This window comes from Vulpes vulpes, chromosome 5 (genome assembly GCF_048418805.1).
Source record: "Vulpes vulpes isolate BD-2025 chromosome 5, VulVul3, whole genome shotgun sequence".
Taxonomy (NCBI): Eukaryota; Metazoa; Chordata; class Mammalia; order Carnivora; family Canidae; genus Vulpes; species Vulpes vulpes.
This window is the reverse complement of record NC_132784.1, coordinates 139,070,715-139,082,811: the sequence shown is the minus strand read 5'-3', so window position 1 is coordinate 139,082,811 and position 12,097 is coordinate 139,070,715. Positions and strand designations below refer to the sequence as shown.

General features: G+C 34.6%; 1 protein-coding gene across 1 annotated transcript in view; it reads right to left on the bottom strand.

Moving 5' to 3' along the window:
* Positions 1-12,097, bottom strand: part of ZPBP (zona pellucida binding protein) — an 88,859-nt gene that overhangs the window by 34,980 nt on the left and 41,782 nt on the right. Inside the window, exon 7 of the mRNA XM_072757402.1 lies at positions 1,364-1,541. Within this exon, the coding sequence (XP_072613503.1) occupies positions 1,364-1,541 (178 nt within the window). The remainder of the gene's footprint in view (positions 1-1,363; positions 1,542-12,097) is intronic.

Here is a 12,097-nt window from a genome sequence, read left to right as displayed (position 1 = left end):
CATATTTCTGGGAAAGCAAAATAGTAGGGAGAAAAATTTTTGAGATTTTTAAGTTTCACTACATACCCCCCATGGGGTCTGTTGTCAGGAATAAAATAACTGCTTAATGAACTGGATCAAACAGTACAACGTTTAACAGACTGAATGTTATAATTACGTGGTAAAATGAGAGAATCTGACAGCTATATTATTATCCAAATTTTATAAATGCAAAAAATTTTAGTAGTAAAAATTTTTGTGCTTATCATGGGTTCAGTTCTATTATTTCACTTGAAAGAGCTATGTTTAATTATTCCAAAATCCTTGGAATTCATGAGATGCAAACATTTAAACTTTTTCATTTATCTTAGGTCTTTATTAAGGGAAAATATAAATGCATTTACTAGACAGCTAAACTATCAGGTTCTGGTTTTACTGTTTGGTTTTCCAGGCTTTCTTCATCATTTCTGTGATAAAGTGATATACATAATCACAGATCATCAAAACAGCTACAAAGCTGATGTATGTTATAGTGTTTTGTTTGTGAAATCCGTGTCCTATTTCCTAAGATAACTTTCCAAGTACATTTTGTCAACTTCATATCCTTTAAGGAAAACTAAACCAGAAAAAAAAAAAAACCCTAAAAGTAAAATCTAGCAGATTAAATACACAAAGCAAAAGGAACATTTAGTGCTCTATTATAGGAAAAAGATTTTGATCCCACTCGAGCTCGCAGAAAAGAGAAAAAAACAGAGAAGACCAAATGATAATGGTACTAATTTATTGATGTTGATATATGCAAGCCTTTTAAAACTGAAGATTAACTGCCTCACTCAACTTTTGAATATAAAAATTTGAAAATGTGGAATCCATGAATTAACTCATCCTAAATAGCCTCTGTAGAACTTTCTTCAATAATAAGAAAAAGACAGATGAAAGCCAGAGAGTGGCTCATTAGAGCTAGGATCAAGTAAGAAAAAACAACTAGTAATAAAACACTCCACATACTTAAATTTTAAAAAAAAGGTAAAAATATACCTAGTCTAGACTACACAAATGTAAACGCATCCATAACTGATTCCAAACAATATGTCACTCAGCTCCTGTTAGGGTAAGTAGCTCTGACTCACATTCTTTGCTTTTCCTTCCAGGCCACCGCCTAACACTTCCAACCAACCCCTTTAGCATAAATATTAATACAAAGGCTGAAATTAAGCCAGCTTTTTTTCTTTCAGTCTTCAGATTCACATAGTCTTTTCAAATACTGCTTCAAATGAGCTAAAGAAATATCTATATGACAGTAAGAATAAATAATAGGCATTCGTTTAGGCATTATAAAGTGAGTTCATAAGTATAAACCATGAAATTATAGTTCAGTACATACCACAGCATTCAGGACATCTTGGATGTTTCAGGGTATTCATTCCATACCCTGGAAAGCAGCGATTAATCCAAACCATTTGGAGAGTACCTTCAATATAGTATATTTCAGGCAATGGCTCTGAACGTCTGCCTAGAACTTCTACTTGTTGATTAAAAAATCTCTCTATAAGATTTTTAGCCTAAAATTGAAATACAATATGAGAAAATTATTATCATAAATAATGTAATTTTAGAACAAATAAGGGTGCTTATGTACTTAGAAGCACTGAAAACAAATTCTTGAGGTCCTTATCCTATATTCATAGGACATAAATAACACATGTGAAAATTAAAAGATGTCACCTATAAACATCAAATTTCCAAATGTACTTCAAATACAACACAAAGAAATCATTCAGATATATAACCAACATTTTAGTCCCTTTAGATTTTGAATAATATATGGATGGGCGTATGAGAAAAATCAAAACAGCTTTTTGAAATGAAACCTCCCCAAGAAATGTACTCCAACAATTAATGTGATTTTTAAAAAACATGTACTTTAAGTATCTTTAAAAAGCATACCCTTTCAAAAGAAATACCCTCTGTTCTTTCCACAAAGAGAAATCAGGTTTAAAAACAGGAAATACAGCAAATGTTAAAATTTCCAAAATTAAATTTATAAAATAATTATGGGATCACTCTGATCTATAATTACCTTTATGCTTGTAATAATTATTCTGGGCTGAACCTGAAAATTAACAAGAGGCTTATGATTTTCTGTGTTAAAGCATGAGATAGGGCCACAAGTTGAAACCTTCTACGAGCCAGTTAATTCTCCTCCATTTTACCCTTCTAACTTCTAATGCAGTCAGAAGCAAATGGACTCATGCCAATCTATAACCAATGAAGGTGGCTACAATGTACTGATTTCTTCAAATGTCTTACAAATTACATTCCTTGCATGACGATTGTAACTGTACAAATGTTATGCAATATATTGCATTTAAAGTAAATATACAACGTTTATTCTATTAGTCAACTACTCACCAACTTTTTATAGTTTAAATGGTTTGCTTTTGATAAATTTTGGTAAATTTGTTGCTATTTATTTGGTCAAAAACAAAAAATTTGGTTAAGGAAGTACTTAAAAATTAATTTGATATAAATATGCTATCCAATTAACTATATTTAAATGCCAGGCCATAATTAAAAGTTTCAGGAGACACAATTATAATCACTCAGCTTCCTAATACTATTTCCCCTACCCCCACCCCCCCGAAAAAAAAATCAATGATGCTAGATATGGGAAAAACTGACAGGAACAAAAATGATCACATAAACAGATTGCTATTTCTTATGCTCCCTCTAAAAAGATCAAAGATAGATATCGTCTTTGACAAAAATAAAAAGAAAGCAAAAGACTGCTAAATCATTAATTAAATGTTTTCTATTAAGTATGTTTATGGTTGACATGGAATTATTTATACCAATGGGTGAAATTGACAAATTCTCTGAGTTGGGTAAGAATTATGGATTTTAATGTAAAACATTTTCAACCAAATTGGATAGTATAAGAACAAATCATACTTCTAGAAACTCTCCACCAATTATCTGGTCTCAGATATGAAGAATTAGTCTGACTGAATAAATATCAGAGTTCCTAGTCCATGCTACTCCTCCCCTCACAATCCCCCAGAAAACTAAAAAATGGTTAAGCATCTATGGAAGGAATATATTCTACAATGACTGGATAAATTAATTAGAGGACTAGAACAAGAAACCATTACTATTTCAATAATGAGCAGTCTATAAAATATCTGAATTCCATAAAAGAGATGTTGAATAGCTTATTTTAAATACCACAATCTGCTCCACTGACCATGCCAAATTAGGTAGTGAGTAAAGGTGCCTGGAAAGGCTTTAATATCCACTCCACATTAGTCCAGCAAGCCTAGAAAGCAGGAACTACTTAACGTCATGGGAGTTCCACAACAGGCAACACAGCACACATTACACAAGACCCAAGTCCAACTAGAGCTCTACTATCCGCTAGGAGGAGCTACTACTATCTACCAGGCGTTATAGATAGTACACTCATAAGTTAGAATCCTCTAGAAATTTTAAGTTACACATATATTTGGAAATCTCTGTGGAAAATAACTATGGTCTTCAAATGGGGATGGAATTAAGAAACAGAGGAGATGGAAGCTTAAAGGTATCTTGGATGAAATGGAAAGAACTGTGAGTTTGCATTGGAAAGACCAGTGATACTGGTGGTCAGCGAGCAAGTGACAGAAAGGATGTCATGTCTCATAAGACAAGGTCCCAAAGGAGAACTATAGAAAATTATTGAACAGAAACACAAAGCTGTCCATTTTGTGGTGGGAACACTGTAACATGGATGCTGTACACATATGCCAGTGAACTGGGCACAGAACTATGAGATAAAGTTCAGTTTCTTTCATTCTTTCCTCTTTTTCTTTCTTTCTTTCTCTTTCTTTCTTTCTTTTTCTTTTTTTTTGATAAAGTTCAATTTCAAAGCAGAACCAAAGGCAAAAGAAAGAAAATGAAAACATACATAACAGTTAAATTTTATGAAAGTTGGAATCCTTTCCAAAGATACATACTGAATTCCAGCACATAGAATAATTTAACTTTGCAGTGTGGAGATGACTTAATCCTGAAGCAAAAGACAAAAGAGAGTCTACTCTTCACTCAGCAATGTCACTGCAGTGGTGGTGGTTCCAGAACAAGTGAAACTTGCAAGAGAAAAACTTCAGTTCTTCTTAGGAACTGAAGGCAAACCGTAATTTGTTTTGAAATTATTAGGGATTTAAACAGTTATATTTAAAAATTTTAAAGTAGCATATTTCTAATTGCCCACAGGCAATGGGAGTATGAAAATGACATTTAAAAATACAGGAAGGTTTCCATTTCCAAACATACAGATTAGTAGATATCCTGAAAAATCCTCCTGCTACAAATCATCTCACTAAACATAAGAGGACAAAGACCTTGTTTCTACATTTCAACAGTGAGAGAGAATGAGAAGAGAAAGGAAGGAAGAGACAGAGAGAGAGAGAGGAGGCTAAAAATGAGGAGACAATTGCAAATGTAATTGTAGCTAAATTCCTGATTGATTTCACATCAATCCAAGCATTCCAGAATGTTCTAACTTAGCAGCCTACAGAGATAAGGGGAATAAGCCTTAAATATGTTGAAGAAAAAAACTCTAAGTAAAAAAAATGAACCAAGAAAATAATTTAGTCACAAAGGGAAAATAACAAGAAAGCTTCTCTATCAAAAGCTGGGGAATAAAAGGAGCTGGAAGGGGAAGAGGGAGTGGAAGGATGGGGATAGCAAAACCTCCTCTGTAAATTCCTACACGATGGTTGACCTTCAAGAGGGAAGACAATGGTACCTGTACCCACTGGCCCTAAATCTAAGTGCACTGCTTTAGGGAAAAGAGAAAAGTAACCATTAGCATAGCTGGTGTGACCCTACAAACTATAATAGAAGGAGCAAAATCTTAAAATACCTCCTTTAGAAGGGAGGGAAAAAAGTGGAGCTGGCACACAAAGCCCGGACATTTCAGAGCACTGTTACAGAGAAAAGGACTGAGTTGCTCTTAACACTTGCTGTGATTCTCAGCACCCAGCATGGATCTATGGAATTGAAAGAAGGAATACAATTCTAAGACATTCCCCCAGGATAGAAATAGAGGAATTAAGCAGGCGCATCCACAGAAAAGGTTTGAGAGACTCCCCGTCCGAACCCACAAAATCTCTAGTCTGGTCATTCCCTTCTAAAGCAAGACCATAAAGACTGGAAGAAGTGACAATTTCTTTAAATGTGCAGGCACCAACCATGGCTACTATCATCAAAGAAATCAGGGAAATATGACACCAAAAAAACTCCAATAGCAGACTATAAAGATATAAATATCTATGAATTGCCTAACAAATAATTTAAAATAATCTTAAGAAAGCTCAGTAAGCTACAAGAAAACACAGAGGTAATACATGAAATCAGAAAAATAATACATGAACAAAATGAAAAGTTCAACAAAGCAACAAAAAACAATAAAAAAGGACCAAATAGAAATTCTGGTATGAAGAATATAATGATTGAACTAAAAAATTCAATGGAGAGCTTGAAAGGCAGACTCAATCAAGCAGAAAGGGAATCCATGAACTCAAAGACAGATCATTTGAAATTATCCAATCAGACAAAAGAGGAAAAAAAAAAAGAGTGAAGAACCTCTACAGGACTTATCTGACATCAACTAAGTCAACATATGCATTATAGAGGTTCCATAAGTATAAGAGAAAGACAAAGAAACAGAAAGCTAATTTAAGTGAATAATACCAAAGAACTTCCTAAACCTGGGAAAAGAGACAGACATCCAGACTGATGAAACTTTAAGAATCCCAAATGAGTTGCACAAAGGGGACTACCAAGGACACCAAGAAACGTTATAACTAAATTGTCAAAATTCACAAAGACTGAATTATGAAAGCAGCTGGAGAAAAAGAACCAATCAAACAAAAGGTACCCCCCCCCCCGCCCTATGATACTATCAGTAGATTTCTCAGTAGATACCTTGCAGGCCAGAAAAGTGTGTAATAATTCACTCAAAGTGCAGAAGGAAAAAGAAACTACCAGTCAAGAATACTATACCCATCAAAACTTCCCTTTAAAAATGAAGGAGCCCCTGGGTGGCTCAGTAGGTTAAACATCTGCCTTCAGCTCAGGTCATGATCTACAGGCCCTAGGATCCAGTACTGCATCAGGCTTCCTGCTCAGTGGGGAGCCTGCTTCTCCCTCTCTCTCTGCCCCTCCTCACTGCTTGCTCTCTCTCTCTCTCTCTCTCTCTCTCTCAAATAAATAAATAAAATCTTAAAAAAATTGAAGGAGATTAAAAAAAAAATGAAGGAGAGATGAGAATTTCCCCAGGCAAACAAAAACTGAAGAAGTTCAATACCATCAGAAGTCCCAAAATCTGAGTAGAACACTGTCTCACAAGAAGTGTTAACCAGAGTTCACCAAAATGAAATAAAAGGATGCTAAATAGCAACATTTTTTAAAAATGAAAGTATAGAGATGCCTGGGTGGCCCAATTGGTTAAGCATCCAACTCTTGATTTTGCCTCAGGTTATAATCTCACAGTCATGGGATCAAGCTCCACACTGGGGTCCGTGCTCAGCATATAGTGTGCTTAAAAATTCTCTCTCTCTCCCTCTGCCCGTCCCCCCTACATTCTCATGTCCTCTCTCTCTAAAATAAAAAAATCTTTTAAAAAATGAAAGTATAAGTCTCACTGGTAAATGTAAATATATGTGCAAATACAAAATAATGTAGTACTATAAGGGTGACACAAAAATTAATTAAAGCTAGTATAAAAGTTAAAGACATAAGTATTAAGAATAAATGTAACTACAAAAATCTGTTAATAGAAGCACAATAGAAAAGACAGGAATTGTGACATCAATAACAAAGTGTGTGTGGGGGGGATAAAATATAGATTTCTCATATGCAGTTAAGTTATCTGCTTAAAATAGACTGTTACAGGCACCTGGGTTGCTCAATCAGTTAAGCATCTGCCTTTGGCTCAGACATCCCTGCTCTGCAGGGAGCCTATTTCTCCCTCTCCCTCAGACTGCTGCTCTCCCTGCTTGTGCTCTCTCTCTGTCAAATAGATAAATAAAATCTTTTTAAAAATTGGCTGTTATAAATATTAGATTTAAATATATGCTTCATGATAGCCACAAAGAAAATATCTACAGAAAGGAATCAAAGCATTATCAATACAAAAAAAAAAAATCATCAAACAAAGGAAGACAGCACGAGAGGAAAAGAGTAATGAACTATACAGTAGACAAAAACCATTAACAAACTGGAAAGAGTAAGCTCTTACATAACAATAATCACGTTAAGTGCAAAAAGATTAACACCTCCTAGTCAAAAAACACAGAGTGGCTTAATGGATAAAACAAGAGCCAACTCTATGCTGTGTACAAGAAAGTGACTTTAGATTTAAGGAAACTCATAGGCTAGAAGTATAGGATGAAAAAAGATCTGCAGATGAAAACCAGATAGACCATGTTCTGGACCATCTAACAAAGCTCAACAAATTTAAAGGAATTGAAATCAATGACATCCTCTGGGTAAATACCTAGTAGTGCAATTGCTGGATCATGGGTAGTTCTATTTTTAACTTTTTGAGGAAACTACATAGTGTTTTCCACAATGGCTATACCAGTTCACATTCCCACCAAGAGTGCAAGAGTGTTCCTCTTTCTCCACAACTTTGCCAACACCTGCTGTTTCCCATGTTGTTAATTGTGTTGACTCTGACAGGTGTGAGATATCTCATTGCAGTTTGATTTGCACTTCCTAGATGATGAGTGATGTTCAGCATCTTCTCAAGTGTTTTGTTCACCATCTGTAGTCTTCTTATTTACCAAAATGTCTATCCATATCTTCTGCCCATTTTTTAAACCAGATTGTTTTTTGGGTGTTAAATTTTATAAGCTTTTTATATATTTTATAAGTTTTTAATATACTTTTGGATACTAACCCTTTATCAAATCTGTAATTTGTGAATACATCTTCTCCCATTCTGTGGGTTGCCTTTTAGTTTTGTTGGTGTTTCCTCCACTGTGAAAAAGCTTTTTTGTTTTTGTTTGATGAAGTCCCAACAGATCACTTTTGCTTTGGTTTCCCTTACCTTGGAGACATACCTAGTAAGAGGCTGCTACAGCCAATGTCAAAGAGACTACAGCCTGTTTTCTCCTCTGGGATTTTAAAATGGTCTCTCCTGTCTCACATTTCGGTCTTTCATTCATTTTGAATTTATTTTTGTGTGTGATGTAATAAAATGGTCCAGTTTCATTATTTTGCAGGTTGCTGTTCAGTTTTCCCAACACTGTTTGTTGAAGAGACTTTTTTTTTTTCCATTGGATAGTCTTTCCTGCTTTGCTGAATGTTAATTGACCACATAGCTGTAAGTCCCTTTCTGGTCTTTCTATTCTGTTCCATTGATCTATGTGCCTGTTTTTATGTCAGAACCACAGATCTTGATCATTACAGCTTTCTAATATAAGTCCAGAATTGTGATGCCTGCAACCTAGCTTAGCTTTGGCTATTTGGGGAGTTTTGCAGTTCCATACAAATGTTAGGATTGTTTTTTCTAGCTTTGTGAAAAACTCTGGTGGCATTTTGATAGGGATTACACTAAGTGTGTATATTACTTTTGGTAATATAGGTATCTTAACAATATTTGTTCCTCCAATCCATGAGCATGGAATGTTTTTTCATTTATATAGTCTCCAATTTCTTTGATCAGTGTTTTTTTATCTTATTTTTCTTAAATTCAATTAACATATAGTGTGTATCATTAGTTTCAGATGTGGAGTTTAGTGATTCATCTGTTGCATATAACACCCAGTGCTCATCCCATCACATGCCCTCCTTAATGCCCATGACTCAGTTACCCCATCTTTCCACCCTCTTCTACTCTAACAACTCTCAGTTTGTTTCCAAAGAGTATCCCCTCTCTGATTTTATCTTATTTTTCCCTTCCTTTCCACTACAATTCTGTTTTGTTTCTTAACTTCCACATATGATAATTGTCTTCCTCTGACTGACTTATTCCACTTAGAATAATATCCTATAGTTCCATCCACATCATTGCAAATGGTAAGATCTCATCCTTTTGATGACTGAGTAATATTCCATTGTGTATATACCAAGTCTCCTTTACCTATTTATCAGTCAATGGACATCTGGGCTCTTTCCATAGTTTGCCTATTGTGGACACTGCTGCTATAAACATTGGGGTGCAGGTGCCATTTCTGATCAATAAATTAGTATCTTTGGACTTAATACCTAGTAGTACAATTGCTGGACCATAGCACAGCTCTGTTTTCAACTTTTTAAGGAATTTCCATACTGTTTTCAAGAGTGGCTGTATCAGCTTGCATTCTCACCAATAGTGTTTTATAATTTTCAGAGTACAGATCTTTTACCTCTTTGGTTAGGTTTATTCCTAGGTTTTGGGAGCAATTAGAAATGGGACTGATTCCTTGATTTCTATTTCTGCTGCTTCATTATTGGTGTATTGAAATGCAAGAGATTTCTGTATGTTGATTCTGTACCCTGTGACTTTACTGAATTTGTGTATCAGTTTTAGCAACTTTTTGGTGGAGTCTTCTGGGTTTTCTCTAAAACAAAGGAGTGGAAGGGAGGCCAAGCCAAGATACAGGCTCTTAATTACAGAGAACACACTGATGGTCACTAGAGGGGAGGCAGCTAGGGGTTGGGGGAACCAGGTGAGGGGAATCAGAAGTGTACTCATTATGATGAGCACCAGGTGCTGTACAGAAGTGTTGCATCACTAAATTCTACACCTGAAACTAATATTCCACTCTATGTAAACTGAAATTTAAATAAAAACTTAGAAAAACAAAATCAATGACATATGAAAATATGAGATGGATCTAAAGCAAAGCTGAGGGGAAATTTACAGAACAAATTTTTATATTAGGAAAGAAAAAATTATAAAACCAAAGTTCCAATAACCAAAGTTCCTATCTCAAGAAACTAAAAAGAACCAGAAGACAAAAAAAGGAAGCAAATGGGGGAAAAAAGGAAATAATAAGATGGAAGTAAAATTTAATGGAATTGAAAATAAGAAAATAATAAAGTCAATGTCACACAAAGTTAGTTCTTCATAAAGATCAATAAAATTAATAAATTCTAGCAAGAGTGGAAAAAATAACAGAAGACCAAACAGAAGGATTAGCAATAAAATGGGAATATTACTCACAGGCACTGAAAGTAACAGAAAACTCCACATCACTTTATGCTCAGGCATATGACAACTCAGAAATGGACCAATTCTTCAAACACCACCAAATATAAAAATTCAACAATAAAAACAAGTATCTAAATAGTTCTATAACTATTAAAGTAATTAAATATGTAAGAAAAAAGCTCCCTAAATAGAAATCCCCAGGTTTCTTAAGAAAATTCTACCAAATGTTCAAAAATCAATGCTGAATGAAATATCTTTAGGAAACAAACTTCCCACTTCATTTTGTGAAGCTAGTATTACCTAAGTACTAAAACCAGACAGAGTCTGTATCAAAGAAAAGCTATGGACTAATATCTCTCATGAACTCAATATAATATGAACAAATTAAATCCAACCATGTCTAAAATGTTATGCAGCGTGACCATGTAGGATTTAATCTGGGTAGGCAAGCAAGGGTTGCTTCAATATTCTAAAACCAATTAACATAACCCACATATCCACAAGTAAAAAGAGAAAAATCCTATGATCTCAACAATTAACTCAGAAAAGCCCTGGACAGCATGCAATACTTATTGTTAATAAAATCTCACCAAAATAAGATTGCAAGGGAGTTTCATCAGATTTATTTACCAAAAGCATCTACAAAAAACCTACAGCAAACATAATACTTCATGTTAAAAGGATAAATGCTTTCTCCATAAGCTCAAAAAAAAAGGGGGGGAAAGAAAGTCTATTCTTACTACTCATATTGAACACAGCACTGGATGCTTTAGGCACTTGAATAAGTCAAAAAATCAGTAATGAGCCAGAAAAAAATAAAAAGGAACATTGGAAAGGAAAATATAAAACTGCCTCAATTTGGAAATGACAAGACTGTCAGCCAAGAAAATCCCAAGGAATATAAAATACTCCACAAATACAAAAAAAAAAAAAACCCTCCTAGAGCTAATATTTAAGTTCAGCAAGTACCTCAGAAACAAGATGAACACATGCTGATAAAATGCATTACCACACACTGACAATGAACATACAGAAACCAAAATTAAAACACAGTATTTCTTAAGGTTGTTTCATAGAAAAGGAAACAGTATAAACTTACTAAAACTTATAGGTTATGTATGCTACAAATTACAAAAAAAAAAAAAAAAAGATGATAAAAAAATCACAGAAGATCTTAAAAAATGTAGAGGCATATGTTCATAGATTGGAAGAACGAACATAGTAAAAGTGTAAAAGTTATTCCCAAATTTATACAGAGGCATACCTCAGATATATTGTGTGTTTGGTTCCAAAGACCACTACAGTAAAGCCAGTATCAAAATAAAGCGACTCACGTGAATTTTTGGGTTTCCCCAGGCATACAAAAATTATATCTACACTATACTGAGGTCTATTAAGTGTGCAATGGCAGTATGTCTAAACAAAACACTGTATATATCTTAACTAAAAAATACTTTTGCTAAAAAATGCCAGCAATCATCTGAGCTAAGAGGAAGTCATCTCTTTTCGTTGGTCGAGGGTCTACCTTGATGTTGACAGCTGCTGACTGACCAGGGTGGTGGTGGCTGAATGATGGCAACCATGGCCATTTCTTAAATGATGCACTTAAGAATTCTGCTACATCAATTGACACTTGTTTTCAAGAATGATCTTTCTGTAGCCTGTAATGCTGTATGATAGCATTTTATCCATAGAACTTCTTTCAAAGTTCCAATCAATCCTCTCAAACTCCGTCACTACCACTTTATCAGCTAGGCTTCCTCAATATTCTAAATCCATGGTTGTCACTTCAACCACCTTGACAGCAATTTCACCAGGATCAGGTTCCATCTCAAGAAACCAATTTCTTTGCTCATCCATAAGAAGCAAGTCCTCATCTGTTCAAGTTTTATCCTGAGATTCCAGCTCAGTCCCATCTCCAGTTCCAATTCTCTG